This window comes from Dendropsophus ebraccatus, chromosome 15, assembly GCF_027789765.1.
Source record: "Dendropsophus ebraccatus isolate aDenEbr1 chromosome 15, aDenEbr1.pat, whole genome shotgun sequence".
Classification (NCBI taxonomy): domain Eukaryota; kingdom Metazoa; phylum Chordata; class Amphibia; order Anura; family Hylidae; genus Dendropsophus; species Dendropsophus ebraccatus.
Window position 1 is genome coordinate 3,635,712 of NC_091468.1, and position 26,103 is coordinate 3,661,814.

General features: G+C 48.1%; 2 protein-coding genes across 2 annotated transcripts in view; one reads left to right on the forward strand and one right to left on the reverse strand.

The window, feature by feature from the left end:
• Window positions 1-1,045: 1,045 nt before the first annotated feature.
• MSH6 (mutS homolog 6) lies at window positions 1,046-19,676 on the forward strand. Its single transcript, XM_069954920.1, has 10 exons — window positions 1,046-1,338; window positions 5,008-5,210; window positions 5,443-5,606; window positions 9,613-12,127; window positions 12,611-12,879; window positions 15,457-15,574; window positions 15,842-15,931; window positions 16,645-16,799; window positions 16,978-17,177; window positions 19,511-19,676. The coding sequence occupies exons 1-10, from the start codon at window positions 1,145-1,147 to the stop codon at window positions 19,581-19,583; spliced, it is 3,981 nt and encodes a 1,326-aa protein (XP_069811021.1). The 5' UTR covers window positions 1,046-1,144; the 3' UTR covers window positions 19,584-19,676.
• Window positions 19,599-26,103, reverse strand: part of FBXO11 (F-box protein 11) — a 61,269-nt gene continuing 54,764 nt past the window's right edge. Inside the window, exons 16-23 of the mRNA XM_069954921.1 lie at window positions 25,432-25,517; window positions 25,263-25,339; window positions 25,041-25,184; window positions 24,717-24,827; window positions 23,805-23,912; window positions 22,705-22,813; window positions 21,045-21,143; window positions 19,599-20,962 (exon numbers count right to left, since the gene is read on the reverse strand). Of these exons, the coding sequence (XP_069811022.1) occupies window positions 20,833-20,962; window positions 21,045-21,143; window positions 22,705-22,813; window positions 23,805-23,912; window positions 24,717-24,827; window positions 25,041-25,184; window positions 25,263-25,339; window positions 25,432-25,517 (864 nt within the window). The 3' untranslated portion in view covers window positions 19,599-20,832. The remainder of the gene's footprint in view (window positions 20,963-21,044; window positions 21,144-22,704; window positions 22,814-23,804; window positions 23,913-24,716; window positions 24,828-25,040; window positions 25,185-25,262; window positions 25,340-25,431; window positions 25,518-26,103) is intronic.

The window sequence follows — 26,103 nt, forward strand, 5'->3', positions numbered from 1 at the left end:
CAGGATCCGCACACTGACTGACTGACTCTCCTGGTAGCAGCTCTCCCTCCTGTGTGACAGGATCTGCACACTGACTGACTCTCCTGGTGGCAGCTCTCCCTTCTGTGTGACAGGATCTGCACACTGACTGACTGACTCTCCTGGTAGCAGCTCTCCCTCCTGTGTGACAGGATCTGCACACTGACTGACTCTCCTGGTAGCAGCTCTCCCTCCTGTGTGACAGGATCCGCACACTGACTGACTGACTCTCCTGGCAGCAGCTCTCCCTCCTGTGACAGGATCCGCACACTGACTGACTGACTCTCCTGGTAGCAGCTCTCCCTCCTGTGACAGGATCTGCACACTGACTGACTGACTCTCCTGGTGGCAGCTCTCCCTCCTGTGTGACAGGATCCGCACACTGACTGACTGACTCTCCTGGCAGCAGCTCTCCCTCCTGTGACAGGATCCGCACACTGACTGACTGACTCTCCTGGTAGCAGCTCTCCCTCCTGTGACAGGATCTGCACACTGACTGACTGACTCTCCTGGTGGCAGCTCTCCCTCCTGTGTGACAGGATCTGCACACTGACTGACTCTCCTGGTAGCAGCTCTCCCTCCTGTGACAGGATCTGCACACTGACTGACTGACTCTCCTGGCGGCAGCTCTCCCTCCTGTGACAGGATCTGCACACTGACTGACTGACTCTCCTGGTGGCAGCTCTCCCTCCTGTGACAGGATCTGCACACTGACTGACTGACTCTCCTGGTGGCAGCTCTCCCTCCTGTGTGACAGGATCTGCACACTGACTGACTGACTCTCCTGGCAGCAGCTCTCCCTCCTGTGTGACAGGATCTGCACACTGACTGACTGACTCTCCTGGCAGCATGAGGCAGGACTATGACTGAAGAGAAGGGATACGAGGGTAGTCACGTGATTGCCGCCCGCCATTACTACCATAACAAGCCTCCCCGGTCACCATGACTACAGCCCGAGCTCCACACGTGCTCTCCCAGTGGCCCCGCCCCTCCGCTGTCCCGCTCGCTCATTGGCTGTGCGCGCGCCGCCCACTTCCGGTCGGTGACGTTTCTCGCCGCTGAAGGCTTTTCCCGCCAGCCGGTGGTCCCGCGTTGCTGAGGCGGTGGGCTGAGCGGCGCCATCACCATGTCCAAGCAGAGCACCCTGTTCAGCTTCTTCACCAAGTCTCCTCCCGCCGTCAGCAGGAAGGCCGCCATCTCCTCGTCCCCCACCGAGGCCGACCTGCCCTCTGCCACCGGCAAGAAGTCCTGCTCCTATCCCAAAGAGTCAGCGGGGGCCCCGAAGCATGGAAACAAGACCCCCAGAGCCTCCACCCCGAGGTAACGCTCCTGAGTGGCGGGCTCTTGGCGCTGTTCACACCATGCGTCATCCATGCGGTTTTCGGAGAACAAGTAGCAGCAGATCCCGTGGGAGGGGGCGCAGTGATGCATTGTATGACGGCCCCGGGGCATGCTGGGACTTGTAGTGATCTGAAGGGGGGAGCTGCATGTGGGCTTAGTAAACTCTCTGATCCTGGGAAAGCTGGGTGGGGGGGGGGGAGAGAGAGAGAGGGGTGGGTGACTGGGGGGGAGAGAGAGAGAGGGGGTGACTGGGGGGGGGAGAGAGAGAGAGAGGGGGGGTGACTGGGGGGGGGGGAGAGAGAGAGAGGGGGGGTGACTGGGGGGGGGGAGAGAGAGGGGGGGTGACTGGGGGGGAGAGAGGGGGGGGGGTGACTGGGGGGGAGAGAGAGGGGGGGGGGGGTGACTGGGGGGGGAGAGAGAGGGGGGGGGGGGTGACGGGGGGGAGAGAGAGGGGGGGGGGGGGTGACTGGGGGGGGAGAGAGAGAGGGGGGGGGGGTGACTGGGGGGGAGAGAGAGGGGGGGGGGGTGACGGGGGGGGAGAGAGAGGGGGGGGGGTGACTGGGGGGGAGAGAGAGGGGGGGGGGTGACGGGGGGGGAGAGAGAGGGGGGGGGGGTGACTGGGGGGGGAGAGAGAGGGGGGGGGGGGTGACTGGGGGGGGAGAGAGAGGGGGGGGGGTGACTGGGGGGAGAGAGAGGGGGGGGGGTGACTGGGGGGGGAGAGAGAGGGGGGGGGGGTGACGGGGGGGGAGAGAGAGGGGGGGGGGTGACTGGGGGGGGAGAGAGAGGGGGGGGGGAGAGAGAGGGGGGGGGGGTGACTGGGGGGGGAGAGAGAGGGGGGGGGTGACTGGGGGGGAGAGAGAGGGGGGGGGGTGACTGGGGGGGGGAGAGAGAGGGGGGGGGTGACGGGGGGGAGAGAGAGGGGGGGGGGTGACTGGGGGGGGAGAGAGAGGGGGGGGGGAGAGAGAGGGGGGGGGGTGACTGGGGGGGGAGAGAGAGGGGGGGGGGTGACTGGGGGGGGAGAGAGAGGGGGGGGGGTGACTGGGGGGGGAGAGAGAGGGGGGGGGTGACTGGGGGGGGAGAGAGGGAGGGGGGGTGACTGGGGGGGGGGAGAGAGGGGGGGTGACTGGGGGGGGGGGAGAGAGGGGGGGTGGACTGGGGGGGGGGGAGAGGGGGGGGGTGACGGGGGGGGGAGAGAGGGGGGGTGACTGGGGGGGGGGGAGAGAGGGGGGGTGACTGGGGGGGGGGTGACTGGGGGGGGGAGAGGGAGGGGGGGTGACTGGGGGGGGGAGAGAGGGGGGGTGACTGGGGGGGGAGGGAGGGGGGGTGACTGGGGGGGGAGAGGGAGGGGGGGTGACTGGGGGGGGGAGAGAGGGGGGGTGACTGGGGGGGGGAGAGAGGGGGGGTGACTGGGGGGGGAGGGAGGGGGGGTGACTGGGGGGGGGAGAGAGGGGGGGTGACTGGGGGGGGAGAGAGGGGGGGTGACTGGGGGGGGGTGACTGGGGGGGGGAGAGAGGGGGGGTGACTGGGGGGGGGAGAGAGGGGGGGGTGACTGGGGGGGGGGAGAGAGAGGTGGGGGGGGTGACTGGGGGGGGGGAGAGAGAGGTGGGTGGGTGACTGTGGGGGGGGGTGACGCGGGGGGAGAGAGACGGGTGATGGGGAGAGAGGCGGGTGACTGCGGGGGGGGGGGAGAGGCGGGTGACTGCGGGGGGGGGGGGGAGAGGTGGGTGACTGCGGGGGGGGGGGGGAGAGGTGGGTGACTGCGGGGGGGGGGGGGAGAGGTGGGTGACTGCGGGGGGGGGGGGGAGAGGTGGGTGACTGCGGGGGAAAGAGCAGGATGAAAAACTCCAGCGCTCTTCTTTCCCTTTTATCATTGTTAGTAGAAGCCAGAAGCTTAGTCCCAGGTCTGAGTGCGGAGAGTCCTACTGATCTGTACATAGAGCAGGGAGAAGAGTGTGTCTGGCGCTTCATGCTGCATTATCCATCACTAAAGAAGCCACTTCCTGCATTGTATCGGATCAGGCAGCGTGTATCGGATCAGGCAGCGTGTATCGGATCAGGCAGCGTGCTGTGAAGCGCTCGGTCCCAGGCTTCTCCCGGCTTGTAGACGATGCAGATGTCCTCGGCTCGCTGATCCCTGCAGCCGCCATAGCAGATCACCGGGGTTACATCTTATGCCTTTCCAGGTGATGTGCTTAGGAAAGTTGGGTAAAATATAAAACTAAGGATTTTTTAGGTGAGACCCTGAGGCCGCCCTGGACCCATGTGACCTAATGGTGGTCGCAATGGGACCTTCTCCATGGAGGGTTATGGGGAGGGGCGGCAGCGGTACGGGTGACTGCTCAGGCCTGTCCATAGTGATCAGCACGGCCGGATGGCTGAGGTTACATGGCCGCCCTATGCAGGGGGATGTGCAGGAAGTTACAGCGGGATCATCAGGGGGATGTGCAGGAAGTTACAGCGGGATCATCAGGGGATGTGCAGGAAGTTACAGCGGGATCATCAGGGGGATGTGCAGGAAGTTACAGCGGGATCATCAGGGGGATGTGCAGGAAGTTACAGCGGGATCATCAGGGGGATGTGCAGGAAGTTACAGCGGGATCATCAGGGGGATGTGCAGGAAGTTACAGCGGGATCATCAGGGGGATGTGCAGGAAGTTACAGCGGATCATCAGGGGGATGTGCAGGAAGTTACAGCGGGATCATCAGGGGGATGTGCAGGAAGTTACAGCGGATCATCAGGGGGATGTGCAGGAAGTTACAGCGGGATCATCAGGGGGATGTGCAGGAAGTTACAGCGGGATCATCAGGGGATGTGCAGGAAGTTACAGCGGGATCATCAGGGGGATGTGCAGGAAGTTACAGCGGGATCATCAGGGGGATGTGCAGGAAGTTACAGCGGGATCATCAGGGGGAAGAGCTGGATCAGGTTGTTTTTATTCAGTTTAAGACTACGTAAAATAACGGCCGTTTTCAACGGCCGTTATTTTGAGGCCAAAGCAACAGCCGTAGAATTACTATCGTACGGGCTAGTCGTGAAACTACGACCGTTGTTTAATTTTGATTCCTAGCATGATTATAAACGGGATGAAACGGGTCATTTACTTTAAATACTGCGCCCAGCCCGAGAAACCACTCAGAAAATTTTTTACATCAAAACCAAGTTCGGCAGATATAAGTTTTACGTTCGCGGCCGCATTGAAATCCACGGCCGTTGTTGCAGTATTACCGGCCGGAAATGAGATGTTCATTTTACACGGGGCCGTATAAACAACGGCAGTTATCTGATACGTAGTGTGAATATAACGGCCGTAGTTACATTGCATTGCAGTCATTATAGGAAACCTTAAAAACGGCCATGGTTTTGCGGCGCGGACAACGGCCGTTATTTTACGTAGTGTAAACATAGCCGAAAAATAATAATCAGTGACAGTCTCAGACTTCTATATTGTATGTACAGACGGGATTGAGACTCCATCGTTCCTGGAAGGATTAGCGGGCTCTTGTGTAGTAGCTTGTGCCCTGCGGCCCCTTGTGGTGATGGTCCCAGAGCCCCCATGATTATGTGGTGGCTCCTTTATTCCTCCAGGATAGACGCCCCCTTAGATGCTGCAGCGTTCCTGCTCTGTACTTACATTGTTTCTCTTCCAGTGTGGACTGTGACTTCACTCCGGGAGATCTTGTCTGGGCCAAGATGCCGGGTCACCCGTGGTGGCCGTCCTTAGTGTACGACCATCCCAGAGAAGAGACGCATCTCAGAGGAAAAGGGAAGTCTCTCCATGTCCATGTGCAGTTTTTTGATGACCCCCCGAGCAGAGGATGGGTGGGAGCAAAGTATATAAAGACTTATTCAGGTATGTGCCGAGCTCTGAGTGTCACACCTGGTGAACGGCCTGATCCTGTCTTATCTGTATATTGGGGCCATCTTATATTGTAATCCCACCTGTGTTGGATGGAGAGCGGCCGAAGCGGAGGCGCACGGGCCGTCCCATTGGAACAGACGTCGATATTACGGCCCTTAGACTTCGATCTTTCCAGTGCTTAGGACTGATGTGTAATTCTCAGTTGTCCCTTCTTGGTGTTCAGGTTCGGGAGGCTCCGAATCCCAGAAGGGCGGCACCTTCTTCAGCACCAGACTGGAGATCGGAAGAGCAATGAAAATGGCAGATGAAGCGATGAAGACCGACAAAGAAAAGAGACTGTCTCTGGCGGTGTGCACCGAGCCTTCTGACTCTGAGGAGGAGATGGAGGTGAGTGTAAGGGGGTCTCATTCTGTATGGGAGACCTTGCTGATAACAATGTGTAGGATCCCTGGTGAATTGGCTCAGATTAGATGCAGGTTCTCTACAGCCATGTGTGTTCTCCCTCAGCGGAGATGTGGAGTGTTTGAGCCCTTCCCATACTGTCACATAGTACAAGGTCACTCATGGTAAGTGACAGCAGCCTGTCAGACATGGACAAGTGCTGCCCTGAGACTTGTGGTCGTGCAGAATAAAGCTGCCCCGCTCCAATCCCAGTCATTGTCAGTGATTGTGGTTGCACAGGAATCCAGCAGGTTTGGGTGTCTGCCTGCTGTCACGGTAAGCCGCGGGACACAACCGCACTCGCTTTCATTAGATACCGTGTAGCCGCCGCGCGCCCTTCAGTTTCATGTTCTCTCCGTAGTTCTGTCCTTACTGACAGGCAGAAAACCAGGCAATACAGCAGTGTTAGCTGATCACACGGTCGTCCTCCCTAGGACATGTCAATTCTAATGCATCTATTGTATAACTAATGTTTTTATGTTGAACAGATTTTTTTCTATTTATATTATACAATAATCCTGGGATCTTGCAGTTCTCAACCTAAAACTAAGCTGAGACTTCCTGTTTGTGGTAATAAGAGGAGGCTGCAGTAAAGTGATCTGTACAGCATTGCAGCGTCATGTGACACCAGTAGATAGAGGAGACAATAGCAGCTCCCTGTGGAATGACCTCTTCACAGGTCACAGAGCGCGCTCAGTAATGTCTCACATTCATCTCCAGGGGGCAGAGTCTTGTCTATTGTTCTCTATGTCCATAAAGCATGTCAGTGAATGCTGTGAGGAACAGCCCAGGCAAGATGGACGCCCCTATAGCAATGTACAGAAAGCGACCTAATACATTTCAGAAAATAGAAACAGATTAGAATAAAGAAGTTTTAGTATCTGAATCAGTAACAGAAAATGTAGGTGTCACATCCCCTTTAACTCCGCTATCAATCAGTAAAATGTTAATTTGTGTTGCAGATTTACACCATTAAAATCAATGATAAAATCTGCAGCAAACTGGCATGGTGACTCGGATTCTGCTGTGATAAATCCCTCTATTGAACTTCTTATTTTTAATTCTAAAAGGTCCTGTTACTCCATGCAGGGATGTCAGCGGGCACTGATCAGTGAGATCAGCAATCGTTCCCAATCCCCTTTAGAAGATGTGATCAGTCTCGCTGCCTGGCTCTATGAACACGCTAACATCTGTGCGACAATTTAAATGATATCAGTCACCCGTCCCGTTTACACAGGAAGACGCGCAGTTGATAGCGATAAATCTTGAAGCAGCGCAGAAGATGCTCACAGCCGAGGATCAAGCGATTTTCTTCTCCTGTTTCTAGTAACATCCCTTACCAATAATCGGATTGTGTAAAAGGGGCTTAACCCCTTAAGGTCAAAGCCAATTTTTGTTTTTGCGCTTTTGCTTATTCCATTTTAAGTTTAAAAAGTCAACAGCGCTTGCATTTTTTCACCTAGAGACGTATATGAGCGCTTATTTTTTGCGAAACCAATTGTACTTTGCAATGACCAGCATTATTTTTCCATAACATATGCTGCGAAACCGGAAAAAAATAATTTGCGCTGTCAAATTGAAAAAAAACGAATTTGTTTTGATTTCGGGGAGTTTTGCATTTACGCCGTCCGTCCTATGGTAAAACTGACTTGTTATGCATGTTCCTCAAGTCGTTACGATTACTATGATATATAACATGTATAACTTATATTGTATCTGATGGCCGGTAAAAAATTCAAACCGTTGTTAACAAATATATGTCACTTAAAATCGCTCCATTCCCGGCTTATAGCACTTTTATCCTTTGGTCTATGGGGCTGTGCGAGGTGTCATTTTTTGCGCCATGATGCGTTCTTTCTATCGGTACCTTGATTGCGCATATACGACTTTTTGATCACTTTTTATTACATTTTTTCTGGATTTGATGCGACCAAAAATGCGCAAATTTGCACTTTGGAATTTTTTTGCGCTGACGCCGTTTACCGTGCGAGATCAGGAATGTGATTAATAGTTCGGGCGATTACGTGTGCGGTGATACTAAATATGTTTATTTATTTATTAATTTATATTTATAAAATGGGAAAAGGGGGGTGATTTGGACTTTTATTAGGGGAGGGGATTTTTTATTAATAAACACTTTTTTACTTTTTTTTTTTAACATGGACTAGAAGCCCCCCTGGGGGGCTTGTATATACACATCAAAGATCCATCAGATCGGTCATAGATTACTATGGCCTGCTGCAGGCCATAGCAATCTATTGCCGAGCCGGGATCAGCGTCATTCCGACGCTGAGGCCCGGCACGTGCAGAAAAACGGATCTCCCCCCCGCGATCGCATCGCGGGGGGGAGATCCGACCCACTAGACACCAGGGATAGTGTGCATAAAGCACTTCAATGCAGCTGTCAGGTTTGACAGCTGCATTGAAGTTCTTAATTAGCCGGCGCAGCAACGGGACCCGCGCCAGCTAACAGAGGCACTGCCCGGCTGCACGTGTCAGCCGGGATCAGCGCCGTTCAGAGCGGGGTCCCGCCGGGACCCCGCTCTGATCACCCCCCGCGGCGCCATGACATATCAGATACGTCATGGGTCGCTAAGGGGTTAAAGGGAATCTGTAAGCTTTAGTTCAAGTTCCAAACTGCTGACACTGTTAGATGCTGTTAGGACAAGGGACACAGGGTACCTGCCATATATCTGTCTGTGCTCCCAGAGTATAAGGCTAATAGCTGCAAGCTGGGATGTCCCCTCTCTCCCCCACCCTGCATGATTGACACCTGGATGCTGAGCTCCAAGCAGGTTTAGGTATGAGAGAGGGACTTAGGCCTTAATCACACATCTGTAGTCTGCAGAACATAGGACTAATACATTTCACTGGCCCTGACTACGTCTGCCCATGGCCATGGTCCATGCCGCAAAAAAGACAGGTGCTAGTGCAGACCAACAATTGTGGCACGGATCACGGATCTTCTATGAACTGCAGATGCACATCCATAGTGAAGTCCACTGTTACGGATGTTTGAATGAGGCTTAAAGGGAATCTGTCAGGTCCCTACCAGGTGGGGTGGAGCTGATTTACAGGTTTGGCACTTGAGCTCCAATGAAAATACTGTAGCACTTTAGCACTTCATAAGCTTAGGATCGCCTCTGACTCTTACTATAGAATAAAAGCATGTTCTGGAAGCACAGATGGATATATGAAAGGGACCATGTGTCTCCTTGTCCTGACCGCATCTAACAAGTGTCAGCAGTTTGGAACGTGACTTGCAGCTGACTGATTCCTTGTAAGGGTAGATGCTCATTAACGATTGGATACATAAAAATCCATAAAAATGTTTGGTATAATAGCAGAAAGATAACACAGTGATAATGTGCGGTTACACTGCTGTACACAATCATTGCACTGATATGTAATGTATGCACCAGTATCTGGCTGCATCTATTATAACTGCACGTCCGAGCTGCTGAGCGCCAGGTCTCCCCACCGAATATGGAGGGACCTTCCCGTCATATCCCAATAGCATCATAGACTTGCATAGCCCTGAGTCTCTCACTGGAGATAGTGGAAAGCTCCATCTCATAGTTTATAATTGTTTACAGCGGAAAGAACAGAAAAGTGATCTGTACAGCATTGCAGCGTCATGTGACGCCAGTAGATTGAGGAGACAATAGCAGCTCCCGGTGGAATGACCTCTTCACAGGTCACAGAGCGTGCTCAGTAATGTCTCACATTCATCTCAAGGGGACTGTCTGTTGTCTATGTCCATGAGTCTTGCTGTAAAGCATGCCAGGCAATATGGCCGCCCCCATAACAATGTACAAAAAGTGAAAAAAAAAAGGCAGAAAATAGTTTTAGTATGGGACTCTAATCAGTAAGAAAATGTAGGTGATACTCTCCCTTTAAGGTATTATGAGCTCAAACTTACAACCTGATGTCTCTTTGTTTCATTACCCAGGTAGAAGAAAGTGTGGGAAGTGATGAACCAACTCCTGAGCGTAGAAATGGGAGGCCGGTACGTCAGGCCAGAAGTAGCGGAAAGGCCAAAAGGAGAAGGATTATGGTGGCGTCAGACAGTGAGGAGGGGTCCGAGGATGAGTTTAAGCCGGACGCTAAGGATTCTGCAAGCAGTGATGAGGACAGCAGCGGCATTGATGAGGCTGAGGTGTCTGCCCCCGACACCGAAGAAGACAGTCCGGTCAAGGTCCCCGTCAAACGCAAGAGAGGAAGCGCACCAAAGGCGCCTGCTAAGAAACTGCAGAATGATCTACCAGAAACTCCAAAGAGAGCAGTCGCTGTGTCCACAGAAGCCAAGCTAAAGCTGTCGTCCTTCTCTGCCCCAGAAGCCTTCGAGTCGCAGTCAAACACTGGAGGTGCCGGCGGCGTCTCTGTCTGGGATCACGATAAGTTAGAATGGCTTCAAGATGGGAGAAGGAAAGACGCAAAACGAAGGAGACAGAATGATGAAGATTATGACCCGGGAACGCTGTACGTTCCGGATGATTTCCTAAATAAATGCACGCCAGGCATGAGAAAATGGTGGCAGCTGAAATCTCAGCATTTTGACACCGTCATATTCTATAAGGTGGGAAAGTTTTATGAACTTTACCACATGGATGCGGTGATTGGGGTAAATGAGTTGGGCCTCATGTTCATGAAAGGCACGTGGGCTCACTCCGGCTTCCCAGAGATTGCATTCGGACGTTTCTCAGATGTTCTGGTTCAGAAGGGATATAAAGTCGCCAGGGTAGAGCAGACCGAAACGCCAGAGATGATGGAAACGCGCTGCAAGTCCATGTCCCACCCTACTAAGTTTGATAAGGTGGTGAGAAGAGAAATTTGCAGGATTATTACCAAAGGAACCCAGACCTACAGCGTGCTAGACGGGAACCCCTCCGAGAGTCACAGTAAATACCTGCTGTGTGTAAAGGAAAAAATGACCGATTCATCCGGTCAGCAGAGAATATACGGCGTCTGCTTTGTGGACACTTCTGTGGGAAAGTTCTTTGTGGGCCAGTTTCATGATGACCGCCATTGTTCTAGATTTAGGACCTTAGTTGCCCACTATCCCCCAGTACAGATTCTGTATGAGAAGAGTAACCCATCACTGGATACAAAGAAGGTTCTTAAAAGCTGTGTCTCCACTTCTATTCAAGAAGGGTTAAATCCTTCCTCCCAATTCTGGGATCCCTCAAAAACACTAAAGGTCTTGTCTGAAGAAGGATATTTTGTGAAAGACACTAAGGACCATGAGACCGGCCCCCTGCCCCCAGTTCTGAAAGCCATGACGTCAGACAGTGACTCCTTAGCGCTTACCCCGGGTGAGAAACATGAGCTCGCTCTCTCTGCGCTCGGAGCCTGTATCTTCTATCTTAAGAAATGTCTCATCGATCAAGAACTGCTCTCTATGGCAAATTTCGAAGAGTACGTTCCTGTTGATCTCAACATTGAGAGAGCCCAAACAGTAACCAGTTTTTTTGCTAAAACAAGCCAACGAATGGTTCTCGATGGCGTTACACTAACTAACCTAGAGATTCTGCAGAATGGAACAAACGGGTCTATGGAGGGGACGCTGCTGGAGAAGATGGACACCTGTTTCACTCCTTTCGGCAAACGTCTCTTGAAGCAATGGCTCTGTGCTCCGCTGTGCAACCCGTTCTCCATCAATGACCGACTTAATGCAGTTGAAGATCTCATGGCTATTCCGGGCAAAGTGGCTGAGGTTGGAGAACTGCTGAAAAAACTTCCAGATCTGGAAAGACTACTGAGCAAAATTCATAGTATTGGCTCACCGCTGAAAAGCCAAAACCACCCAGACAGCAGAGCGGTCATGTACGAGGAGACCACCTACAGCAAGAAGAAGATAGCAGACTTCCTTTCTGCCCTGGAAGGCTTTAAGGTCATGCGGGAAGTCATAATGATCATGGGAGACGCTATCGATGACTTCAAATCCAATATTCTCAAGCAGGTGGTCGGTCTGAAAGACAAAAACTCCAAAGGACGCTTTCCTGACCTGTCCACGGAGTTAAAGCGTTGGGATACATCATTCGACCACGAGAAAGCCAGAAAAACGGGTGTGATCACCCCTAAAGCCGGCTTTGATCCGGACTATGATGAAGCTCTCAGAGACATTAAGACGGCTGAACAGAGTCTGAACGACTACTTGGAGAAGCAACGTAAGAGACTGGGGTGCAAGAGTATTGTTTATTGGGGGACCGCAAAGAACCGCTACCAGATGGAAATCCCAGAGAGCGTCACAGAACGCAACTTACCCGAGGAGTACGAGCTAAAGTCTACAAAGAAGGGCTTCAAGCGTTATTGGACAAAAGCCATAGAGAACATGTTTGGTGACCTGGTAAATGCAGAAGAGCGCAGAGATGCCGCCCTTAAGGACTGTATGAGGAGACTCTTCTATAACTTTGATAAAAACTACAAAGAGTGGCAAACAGCGGTGGAGTGCTTTGCTGTATTGGGTAGGTACCTGGCTATGGTCTGTCTTCTAGCTATGATACGGGGCTGTACGTGCAGGAGGGTTGTAGCTGTATGACTGATACATGCCGTACATCTACATCACAGACGCACATCATGCCGTATCGGTACACCCGCCCTGCTGTTATAACATAAGCAACTTGATTAATTCTGGAGCTGCAAAGACTTTATTCCTGATTTCTTCACAAAGTGCTGATGTGCGGCTGTAGATGGGGGCTCACGAAATATAGAGGACTGAAGTTCAGGTTCGGCCCTCCTTTCTCATAGTGGTTGTGTGGCCGTGGAATGTTAGCCGGACAAAGGTCGCCCTTGGCAATATTCTAATTGGGGAAACCATTTCTAATCTATATCCCTATAGCAGTTGTATGAATGCAGCGTTACCCTGTAATGTCGTGCCCTTTAGCTTTTGTGTAACAGCTGCAATGCCTCCCCTTTCTGCTGATCACTCGTGGTCCCTTGTTCCACAGATGTCCTTATATGCCTGGCGCAGTACAGCCGCGGAGGTGATGGACCAGTTTGCAGGCCTGACATCTTGTTGCCCGATGACAAAGCACCATTTCTGGAGCTCCGCGGATCTCGTCACCCCTGTATCACAAAAACCTTTTTTGGAGATGACTTCATCCCAAATGATATTGTGATCGGCTGCAAGGACGAGGATGATGATGAGGGCAGTACTGCCCACTGTGTGCTGGTCACCGGTCCAAACATGGGTGGCAAGTCAACTCTGCTGAGACAGGTGAGCTGTGTGTTAGGGTACTATTACATAGGCCGATGGGGGCCCAATTATAACTAGATCTGCTAGATCGGCGCTAGTTTACTGGGCCTATTACACGGCCCGATCGTTTAACAAAGGCTGCACTGACATCGTTACCTATGTCCTTGCAGCCCTGGCTTAAACTGTATACATCACCTGTCCGTGCTCCAGGGCTCCTCTTGCGCTCTGCTTCTTCCCGGGTTCCATGCGCTGCAGCTTCACCGCAGCCTGTCTGAGCTGACAGGCCGCTCAGCCAATCACTGTCCACAGCAGTCCTGGCCAGTGATTGGCTGTGCGGCCGGGAAGAAGCAGAGCGCAGGAGGAGCCCTGGAGCATGGACAGGTGATGTATACAGTTTGCAACTCGTCAGCCGCCGGCCACACATCGCTGTTACAGGTAGCGATGCGCGGTCGATGCCCAACTATTATAGGCCCAAACCTAAATCTGCGATGATCGTTGTCATCGGCTGAACGTAGTGTCTATTACACAGAACGATAATCGTCCGCTTCGGGCCGATGCGGCCGTTTATCGTTCTGTGTAATAGGGCCCTTACTTTAATAGCCCATCTAGGTCTCTTGAGACGTCCTTCAATTGTGACAAGTATAACCTATTGTGACAAGTATAACCTATCTGAGAGAGTGCACAATGCAAGAGTTTAAAGGGGACCGGTCACCCAGACAATGCTATGTAATCTGTAGACATCATGTTATAGAGCAGGAGGAGCTGAGCGGATTGATATATCTTTGTGGGAAAAGATTCAGTATAACTTGTAACATGTATTTTGAAATCTCTGCTCATTCTGTGGTAAGGAGTCCAGTGGGCGGAGTCACTCAATGGACTGAACTCCTTAGCGGAAAAAGATCAGAGATTTCTATCAAATTACAAGTTATACTGAGTCTTTTCCCATAATGATACACAGTGGTACCTTGGGTTAGGAGCATAATTCGCTCCAGGACGGCTCTTGTAATCCAAATCCACTCTTAATGCAAAGCAAATTTTCCCATAAGAAATTATTGAAATGCAGTAAAATGGTTCCACCAAAAATGATTTTTTTTTTTTTTTTCTGAATAACATGTTAAAGTGACACTGTCACCCCTTTTTGCATTCTGACTTCTCTACACAGGTGTAAAGGGTAAATTTAGCATTTTTCATACCTTATTTCATATCATACGTCATGGTATAGCAATCAGCATGTGGTATATAATGTATAGTAACTGTATAACCCTGATAACACTGCAGAAGCTGGATATGTGATATATAAGTTACTGTACAGTATAGCAATCAGCATGTGGTATATAATGTATAGTAACTGTATAACCCTGATAACACTGCAGCTGGATATGTGATATATAAGTTACTGTACAGTATAGCAGCATGTGGTGTATAATGTATAGTAACTGTATAACCCTGGTAACACAGCAGCAGCTGGATATGTGATATATAAGTTACTGTACAGTATAGCAGCATGTGGTATATAATGTATAGTAACTGTATAACCCTGATAACACTGCAGCTGGATATGTGATATATAAGTTACTGTACAGTATAGCAATCAGCATGTGGTATATAATGTATAGTAACTGTATAACCCTGATAACACTGCAGCAGCTGGATATGTGATATATAAGTTACTGTACAGTATAGCAATCAGCATGTGGTATATAATGTATAGTAACTGTATAACCCTGATAACACTGCAGCAGCTGGATATGTGATATATGTTACTGTACAGTATAGCAATCAGCATGTGGTATATAATGTATAGTAACTGTATAACCCTGCAGCAGCTGGATATGTGATGTTACTGTACAGTATAGCAATCAGCATGTGTTGTAGATTCAGGATGGAGATGCAGACATCCATAATGCAGTAACGTAGTACAACAGGCTAGAATAGAGAAGCAGGGCTGCTGTCAGAGGTCTGTGTGGTCACATGACAGCAATGGGGAAGGGGGGGGTGTTCAGCATTGACCAATTTTGGAAGTGAGAATCAGAGCTGTGCAGAACAGTGACCGAAACCTTTCTATACAGCAGTGTGTATAGCTGAGTGTAAGTGCAGGGGGGTTGGGGGGTGTGCAGGCAAAACAACGCTGCATTTGCAATGTTCACATGAGGCACCTAACCCCTAAACTCTTGTGCACAATACAACTCTTCAAGCATTGTTTTGTCTTTCATTTGTTTTGTCTTTCATTACATCAGAAGACTTCTGACATGTTGGTGACCGAAGGGGCCGGAGTGCTTTACAGTGCGCGCTCTGCCCCTTCATCTCCATTGTCACTGGTAAAGTATCACTGGACGGAATTATAGTGGCGCCTTTGCTGGAATTTCCATAGACTCCATTATAATTCCGTCCACTGATACTTTACCAGTGAGAGTGAAGATGAAGGGACAGAGCGTACTGTAAATCACCCCGGTCCCTCTGTTCTAGTGATCAGCGAAGGTCTCCGCACCCGCACCCCCACCGATACAAACCTGACATGTTGCTATGACCTGGTAAGAAGTTACTGGTTTTATTAAATGATTTTCTGTACAAATCAGAGGGCGGCGCTTGTTGTTTCAGGCCGGTCTCCTGGTGGTCATGGCTCAGCTGGGATGTTATGTACCTGCAGAGCTGTGCAAGCTGACTCCTGTGGACAGAGTATTCACAAGACTGGGAGCATCAGACAGGATCATGGCAGGTAAGAGCTGTATACTACACGTGGGTGTTCTAGTATATAAGAGGCAGTCGGTGTCATGCACAGGCTCATGCTGTGGTTCATTGCGGAAGATTCTGACTCTAGAGATTGGATTGAAGGCCTGTCTGTCTTATAATCCCCTAGTAGGTTATTTGCTTTACCTGTAACCACCGTAAGATTAAAACCAAGGATTTCTTGCTTAAAATTGAAGTGTTAGATGCATGTAAACGTTTATTGCATTATTTTATATTTAGTTTAACCTCTTCATAGGCGAGAGCACCTTCTTTGTGGAACTGAGTGAAACATCAAGTATATTACAGCACGCGACTGAGCATTCCCTTGTGCTCCTGGATGAACTCGGTATGTTATAGACACAGATTTGTCTATCCAAGATGGTGCTGGCCAGGAAATGACCTTTCCCATCATACATCTGCCTGATTGGTCGGTTTGTGTACTCGCTCCCTTAGCTTTCTTTCCTGCCCACTGCTGTCATTACTATTGCACAGGAAACACAGGACTGTTTTTTTTTTCCACTGATTTTGCATCACATCACCCCAATATGTAATCCACCCCCGCCCTTCCCCCTTGCAGCAAACTGCTAAGAACAGGTAATTATTTTGAGTAATATATGGAGCTAAGGGTGGGCTGGTTAACAATGCAAAATGCAAAGAGACTTTGGGTGGAATAGCCCTTTAAGTTTTATCTGAGAGATGAGCCAGCCTGAGCGTGCAGCATTTGATTCTCATTGGATGCATCTGGAAGGCTGCCAGGAAAGCAGTGATACAGCTATAGGCTACAGCCATGTTTTCCAGGGCTGCGTCAAACTTCAGCCACCGGTCATCAAATGCCGCACGCTCAGGTTCACTCCTCTCTAATCAGATAGTAGAATCCCATAGAGAGTAAATGGACTGACTGCTGTCCATCATCATCATTGCTGGGGATCTCGGGAGTTGGACCTCCATCAATCTTTATGGTAAATGATGAAACATCTGGAGCAGCTTTACTGCTGTGGCTTCTCCTCTTTCTTGTGGAGGGTCTCCGGCCTGACATTTCTGATCTCCCTTTACTTCTAGGCAGGGGCACGGCTACATTTGATGGGACGGCTATAGCCAGTGCGGTGGTGAAAGAGCTCTCCGAAAGGATTCAGTGCCGTACCTTGTTCTCAACACATTACCATTCCCTGGTGGAGGATTACTCTCACACCACTGCTGTACGCCTGGGCCATATGGTAAGTTCTGACTGTCAGCTGGGGCAGATTGTACAACAGGGAACCTTCAGCTGTTCAAAAACGACATCATGCCTGGAGAGCCTAAGCTTTGGGTGTAGAGACATGATTGGAATTGTAGTTTTGCTGCAGTTTTCCCCATCACTTTAGTCTTTGTCCTAACTCTCATTGTTTCTTCTAGGCTTGTATGGTGGAGAATGAATGTGAGGATCCCAGCCAGGAAACGATCACTTTTCTTTACAAGTTTATTAAGGGTGCTTGCCCAAAAAGTTATGGATTCAATGCAGCAAGACTTGCCAACATTCCTGAAGATATTATTCAGATGGGTCACAAGAAAGCTCGGGAGTTTGAAAGAGTTTTACTGTCTGTAAAGATATTCAGGTAGGTGTACTCTGACTTTCATCCAATGTTGGGGACTTGTTGATGGGCTAGTGAGCAAGGCTAAGCATTCAGCTGGGAGAGGGGAGTATAGTCTCTTCCTTTTAACCCACCCCTATCAATGGTTTTAATTATTCTTGGACAATCCCTTTAAGCGGACACTATAGTATTTGATGGGAGGGTTTGCGCTGCCTCTTTACCATTAGTTGATGGTGTGTACGTTCAGCTGACCTGTCGGTACAATATGCTGACAGAACTGGTCTGTTCTATACAGTGCCAACTCTCACCTGAAGACATGGCTGATGGTGTATCTACATACATGATTATTGGAGAAATTTATGAAGCCAAAGCCAGGAATGGGTTTGAAGAGGGGCGGGGGGAATTTGTCTGACCTCTTTGGTTTAGTTTGTTCCTGGCTTTGGCTTCAAAAATCATAACAAGCATCCTCTTAGAAAGCCTGTCTTACTCTGATGCCTTTTACTAGGGAATAACATTGGTTTCAGGCGGCCAGGTGACGGATTCCCTTTAATACCAGTTTTTGGTACATAACAAATGTCTCACAACAGAAAGTAGTGGCGGTTTCCATAGATTTGTTGGAAATGCACAGGAGGAGCGTTGTGAAACCACTGACTGTCATACAGCGATATCACAGGTTTCTTGCGCTCCCGTCTTACAGACACTGTCAGGCCGTGTTCTCATGTGGCATATATCTGGGAGAATGTCGGTGCAGATTTGGCAACATTTTACAGAGACGCTCAAACTAAGTCATATAGCAACTGTATATACAACTACTGAGTTATAGGCACAGCGGGCGCTTATGTAGATGAGATTTTTCATGAAGGAAAACCACTGCCATGGACTTGCAGATTACATGTCAGTCTTCCTCACATACTGGGAGTGGACAGAACATGGCTTTGCCTGGATTGTCTTTTTTTGGGCTGTAAATAGTGCCAAGGAGGTGGAGCCTATCATTCCCACACATCAAGGTGCTGCTATATACCTGCCCCAGTACATAAACCAACAATGGCTCCCGCAGTATGGGGAGGGGGGTATCACTAGTGCACCAAATAGCGTGGATGTGTCAGATTGTAGCTTTTGTTCTATTTTAAAGGACTAAATCAGCAACAAATGGTAATTTTATAGGGTGTGGATGAAGTTTTCAATATCACATCCACTTTTCTGTACTGTACAGCAGTTTCATGTACCTGTTGCCCCCATTATTTTTCCCCTAATTGGTGCAGTTTCTGGATCTGTTAGGCTGTATGTACATGATCGGTGCTGGCTCTGAACCCCTGTACTGGACTGTCTCCCCGCACGGCCTGATGTATCAGTATTGTGCTGGCGGGGAAACCAACTCCACTGCAGTGTAGGGACAGCCGCAGAGATTCATAGTGTTTCCCTGCTCCCGGCATGAGACAGATATATCACGCTGTGCTGGGAAATGGTCTGGCATAAGGTGTTCCTGCTCCACGGAACGTGTGAATTCAGCCTTACAGAAGATGTCACCTTGTGCTTTGGCTGAGAGAAATGGTCAGGTACTTAGTCTAATTGTACTTGCTCCATCTTTAAAACTGGCTAGGTGATGTTTTAGGCCACTGTCCCTTTTTACCAAAGCTTTGCCTACTTGTTCAGCATTATACAATTTTCTTAAACACGCCATTTCATTCAATGGCAAACAGCACTACACTTCTGGTGCTGCACGCCTCCCGCTTTATGTGCGACCTCATTAGGCAGCGTCTCTCCAGCCATGTGCAGTCACTCCTGTCGTTGGAAGATTATGGCTGTGTCCATGCACAAGCTTTACTATAGTCTAACAGCGCTTGTGTGCAGGACTTACCCATAACTATCTGAACTCCCAGGGCAGAAGCAAATGCCCAACAACGGCCACACAAAGAAAATGGTTCTTTAATCAACTGGTCTGGCAAATTCTATTGAAAATAAATTATCTTCAAGTCTGTATCAGCTGCTGTATGTCCTGCAGGAAGTGGTGTATTCTTTCCAGTCTGATACTCTGCTGCCACCACCTCTGTCCATGTCAGAAACTCCCCATAGAAAACCTCTCCTGCTCTGGACAGTTCCTGACATGGACAGAGGTGGCAGCAGAGAGCACTGTGTCAGACTGGAGAGATTACATGACTTCCTGCAGGACATACAGCAGCTGATAAGTACTGGAAGACCCCTTTTAATCCTGCAGTTCTAGAGAGATGAAAATTTAAGCTCAGCATGGAATTAGCTATAGAATAAATCTTACATACACTGAATAGAGAAGATTATAGCTTTAATGTGATCACCATTTCTTGTGTAATGACACTTGTGCCTTATTTTCCCCTCCGCAGAGAACTATACGGGTTACTGGAGACAGAAACCTTGGACCATCAAGCAGTCAGGAAGCTCCTGGCGATGGTGTAATAACATATAAAGTACAACGGTGGATTTTGGTGTTTATTCACAAGGCTGGTTTTCACACATTATGATCTAATAAACTTTATTTTTTAAAAATGACCATATTTCCATTTTTCTTTCCTAGGAAATTAAACCCTTTTTTATTCATACCTACCCTCTACATAATGGTTATTGAATACTCCACAATATATTAAGTCTAGATGTTATGGTACATGCATACACTTTCAGGCTGTTTGATTACCCACTGTCACCAATACATATAAATGGGGAGAGAAACAAAAAATAAAAATAAAACAAAAAGCTATGAAACTTTATATATACTTGTCTCAGCTTCATAAAGCAGGAAATCTTTCAATTTCCAGCAGTGTACAAGTTCCAGGCTGTTCAAACAAAAAATGAACAGTAACATACAGGAGCGCTCGGAGGAGACTACGGTAACTTTATAAACCAAAGTCAACAGCCGCCACTTCCCGGGGAGCTTCAGAGACTCCTCACACAACTGTCCTCTGCTGGGGGAGATATGGAAACGGCTGCAGGGAAGATACGAGAGGAAAGGAAACAACATTCTAACTTTTTCAAAAGGATACCAGAAAAATTGCTGGATTAAGATTAGTGTTTTCCTCTTTCATAGAAAGAACATAGATACTGGGACATGAGTACAGTTTACAGCGATGCTATGGTGTGCTAACAAAACAGGACACTTTCAAGTACAATAAAGTTTGCTTGAAATTTAAAATAAAAAAAACTACATGAGATTAAAGCATTAAAATATCTCAATCTGAATACGTGTTAAAAAAAAATCAAAAAGAAATGCAGAAGTGCTAGCTCACATTTTACCATGTTACAAAAGCAATTGGTACCCATGTCCGTGTGTACGGCGGCAGCAGCGACGACGTCTGCTGCCGGTCTACAGAATAGGACTACTGCACATTAGGCAGCCCGCCTGCCGCGAGTAAAAACACCAGCAGGACATGGTCTCTATACAAAACAGTAGCTTCTCTCTTCACTTCTGTTCTTCTGAAAGTCTTTGAGTAATGCTTAAAAAAAATGCCCAGTTCTTCCTTATATCCTGAGTCAACATATTGCCTCGTCCAGCTCTGCTTCCTTTTTGGCAGGTTGAATATCATCACATCAACTGTTTTCCAGAAATGGGCAAATTTTTTTGTTTAGCTTTTTTTTTTTTATTTTTCCAAAAGAAAAAAAAAAAAAACTTTAAACAGTTATGTTAGAATGGCAGGACTTCCCCTTCTTAAGTTCAGTTGTGTTGCAAAGTATTAGATTCTATAGGAGGAGCAGAGTCATATAATGTATCTGTGTCGTGTGTGGGCTCTCCGGCTAATGTGCAAGGATTAGACAGTGTTCCGGCACCGCAGTCACAGAAGAACCTGACGGGGAAAGAGGAGAGCGGTCAGTGGGCGTCCATTACACCTCATGATATTCCACCAAGTGACAGCAACGTGCACTCACCTATCGTGTCTAATAAACTCTACATCATGGCCTTGATGACACTTCTTAATGCAGTTCACGCAGATGGCGTTGCGGTCTGTGGTGTTACAGGTGTGACATCTAAGAAGCAAGAAAAGTCCACAATAGTTTTATACTAAAGTCTGACAATAACCCAGACCCCATCATCATATTCACAGCGGTCTCCACATCGATTGTACAACCAGAATTATCAATATAAATGTCCCTCTTTGTTTGCAGGATCACCTGATGGCAGAATATCTTACAGCACCACCTCAGGGGATGTAAAGCATTACATGCTGCCTGGACTCTGCTGAGAATCTTCCAGATTGAGACACTTTATAGTGACCCCCCCAGGAGCTCAGAAACTATTAGTATAAAGACAGGTTCTATATTAGGCTCAGGCGGCAGCATGCATGTCTCCTCCCTCCTCTGCATGAGTGGTGTACAGAACTCCGTATAGCAGTCAGTGCTGGGAGAAGCCATGCATGCTGTAGCTCAGCCGCCTCCTTGCCATGATAAGAGTTGATCAAGCACCTTACAGTAAACTCATCTATAGACCATCACGTTTTGGGCTCTTGTATTATTAAAATGGGTTATCCAGGATTAGAAACACTTAACTAATTCTAAGAAAAAACAACAGTGCCACTCCTGGCCTCAGGTTGTTTGCTGTATTACCACTCAGCTCTATTAAAGGGGTTGGCCACCTTTTAGTAAAATAGGTCAGTACAAAGTATTAGTAAGTGTGCTCACTGTATATACTGACAGTAGCTCCCTGTGTACCTCATAGAGCTAAAATCAGACTCCCCTTCACCCGGCGGGGCAGCCCTGCTCTGTTTTGTTTCAGTCCACAAAATGGCTGACATGGAGGAGCATGTGACCAGGCCCTGTCCCCTGTGTCCTCCATAGACATATACAGGCTCAGTGGTGGACACTGGGGGCGGGGCCTGGTCACATGCTCCTCCATGTCAGCCATTTTGTGGACTAAAACACCACAGAGCCAGACAGCACAGCCTGGAGGAGGGGAGTCTGATATTAGCTCTATGAGGTACACAGGGAGCTACTGTCAGTATATACAGTGAGTACACAGGGAGCTACTGTCAGTATATACAGTGAGTACACAGGGAGCTACTGTCAGTATATACAGTGAGAACACTTACTAATACTGTACACTGAGCAATTTTACTATAAAGTGGCCAACCCCTTTAACTTCAACGGAACTAAGCTGCAAAGCCCAAACTGAGGACAGGAGTGGCGCTGTTTTTGGAAGAAAGCAGCTGTTCTTGTTATCCTAGATGAGGCTTTTGTTATTCGTGGCATCCTCAAAACAGATAGCGGAAGATGGAAAACATTTCCCAAATAAACTGCAACTAAAGAATTACAGGCCCCTAGCTGATTCATTACATTATCCATTACTAATCTGAATTTCTAGCAGATAATAGGCCTTAAAATACAAAAAGAAAAAAACACAACATGGCTGCTTCTAAGACAGATGAGGGCGATCTCTGCACAGCGGAAATTGTATTGTTCAATAATGAGAAAAGCGGGACGGTGACAAACATCCATTCTGTATAGAAGACAATAGCAGAATACGGTTCTATAACAGAATAGCCCAGCTCTACAGGAATCTGACCACCACTGATCCCCAAAAACTGAAAGTTACCTGTAAAAGTCATGCATGGGGTAGCTGGTGTAACTGGATATCTTATATAGACACTGGCCTCTATTGACTGCTTTCTCTATGGCATCTTGATTGTTCATTATTTTATTATCTGTAAGAAATACAAAGATAGGACGGGAATACTTCATGTTACTTCTCGCCTAATGCAGACAAGATATCGTGTAAGTGGCCAGAAATGTCGGGGTGAGACTATTTTATGCCAAATCTGGGACTTAAACCTGTCAAAATAAGCACAGGAATATTCTCCAAACTTCTCCTGTAGAATAGGTTTCTCTTTCATGTACAGTGAATGTCACTGCCCCACAAAGTTGCACAACTGACATTTTTACTATTTTATTTTGGCCCATGTATAAAATAAAAAATAAAAAAATTCTGGCCTCGTGACATTATAGGGTAATCTTATATCTGGGCTGAATAGGAATTCACTGGGTATATTATTTGGGAAAACCTGCAACCCCAAAACATATGTCCCTTTAGTGTCTGATGGGGACAGATGAAACTAGAGAAGAAATATCTAATGTCCACAAGATACAATTCTTATTTATATAGAAGGAAATAAAATAAAAACTTACATAAAAGTCCTGGTCACCTATTAGCCCCCCCTGAGGTACAACATAGTATAACCCAATAGTCATCAGTAATGAGTGTAAGGGCCCAAATGCCTCGCAGTAAGCACCGCTGCATCTGAGCTGCATCACCATATCGTTGCCTCCATAGGTTGTCACTGCCCCCCAAAAAAGCCCCCACTTTTGCCATATGTATTGCGTATCAGGGCCTATTAGGTCAGTACTGCAAAGTATCATATAGTATGCAAATCACATAGTATGACCAAAAAAAGGTAATTTCATTTGGCATTTTCCATATTGTGCAAAAATAGTGAAAAGGGAGGAAAACGCGACAGATGGATATAGAATATTGCTGCTTCTAAGTATCCTATAGATAACATGCTGCCATCCGGTTTCATCCCTTTATGATAAACTGAGAAGAGAACATAAAAACGTTGCGTCCGGACCCCCTTATCCATCCATCTGTACTCCAGCCTCCTCCCGCTCTCCGTACCAGACCCCAGGAGCGGCACATACCTTTCATAGTAACATTAACACCAGATGCCAGAAATAGCCCTCCAAATCGGTTGTTGAATATCTGATTGCCTTCTAGGGTGGCAGTCGCGTGGTTTGTAATCTCAATACCTGCAAACAGATAAGACAGGAAGGAAACTTAAATGGTTAATGTACTGACAGAACAATGAACATCTGGGCCAGCAGCTGCCAATAAGCTATTGTACTGTGTAACACACAGACCGTGTACCGTCTTAGCACAGAACATGGGCCACCCTCTACAGCAGCCTGTACTCTGTCTAATGCAGATGCAAGAAGTGGTGAAATAGTCTTGACTAGCTAGGCCGCCATCTTGTGTTCAGCAAATGTGAGCCAATGCTATAACAACGTTTCAATAAAGGGGATGATTTAAAGGGAAAGTGTCACCTAGATTTTGTTTACTGATGGGCTGCCAAATAACCCAGGCTGTTCTTAACAGCATTTAGTGACATGCTTTACAGCAAGACTCAGAAGACAATAGACAGACTCTGTCCCCTTGAGATAAATGTGAGACATTACTGAGCGCGCTCTGTGACCTGTGATGAGGTCATCCCACTGGAAGCTGCTATTGTCTCCTCCATCTACTGGTGTCACATGACGCTGCAATGCTGTACAGATCACTTTACTGCAGCCTCCTCTTATCACCACAGACACAACAGGAAGTCTCAGCTTAGTTTTAGCCCCAGTGGTGAGAATGAGAACTGCAGGATATCAGGATTATTTTATAATATAGATTAAAAAAAATGGGATATTAGAGAAAAGAAGAAAATCACCAAAAATCTGTAACATAAAACCATTATTTGTACAATTAATCATTTTCTGATGACACTGTCCCTTTAAGAATTGTTCTCACCAACATCATGGCTACTATGTACAAGATTCAATGATTATTCCAACCTGCAGCAAATCCATCGAATATCCTGTTTTTCCGCAGGACGGGGTGGCTGTTTGTACTGATGAGCACGCCGGCCTGAGCGTTCCTGAAGATGTCATTTTCTTCAAGTAAACCTGCCACACAAACCAACACAAGGTTATCATCATCTGCAGTTTGTAGGCGCTGACAGTAATAATATCTATTTTCTCTGCTGCACAGAGCGGAGCATAAATCTCCTCCACCACTAGGGGGCACAATAAAGAGAGAACGGCTGAACATAGCTGCTTTCTCTCTGATCAGCCTCTCTAGCACTGGCATGTATATCGCCTATGTGCACTACATGTTACCTCTGCCGCCATTAAATATACAGATGCCACCGTCTCTCCCATCGTGGATTTTGTTTCGTCGTAACGTCGGGTTGCTGTCTGTTTTGATCCAGACTCCGGCCATTGCATTGTCAAAGATCTCATTGTCCTCGATGAAGCCAAGCCCTGTGCAAAATGAGTTATGGTTAAGAACCACACAGAAACACCGCCAGCAACGGGCACAGCGACATCGGTGTAACTCACCAGAATTGTAGACAAGTATTCCACCGTTCTGACCCCCCCAGATCTTGTTGCGTCTAATTTTGGGGTTACTTCCAGTTCTAGACAATGAAGGATAATGAGGGTGAATTTAGCACTGTAATAGCGGTCTATACATTAGGAATAAGTCCACTCACCGCCACGGTCCGCTTACCGTATCTGAACGCCGGAATACATGTGGTTATAGATGTCGTTGTCTTCTAGTACTCCGTGACCATTGTCATAGAAGTAAACCCCGACCTACCAAACAAAGAAGAAACACAATTCAATTATATTTTTACAATACTCTTCTGTAGATATTCTGAACATTATATATAACTGCAGATAAAAGATGGCGCAGATGGCACAGGCTTCCCTCATTATCAATGCTGCAATGGAAAAACCAAAGCTGCCCCAAATGTTTATACATCAGGTCCGCCAGCGTCTGCAGAACATCGCATCAGTCCCGTGTACACAGGATTGTAGATTCCCCTCACTCCCCAGTGTTACACGTTGGCTTCCATGTGAACATGACCCAAGAGCATTGTGTGTGAGTTACCTAATGGAGATCTGACAGATGTCAATGAGCCCGTATACAGCGTACGCTCTTATAATACGGAAAGGATTTAGTGTAATTTCATGATAAATGGAAGAAGATACCAGCACAAAACCATGTAGGTCGGCTGAGTGTGTGGCAGAAAGTTCTCACTCCACATCGCAGCACTGCAGTCAAATCCTAAATACTGTAGAAGTGCTTTGTTATCTCTGCAATCTGCTCATTAGCTATAACTGACTGCCGCTCCTCCCCGGGTGCTGGGTAAAAAGCTGGATCCGATCCTGGAAAACC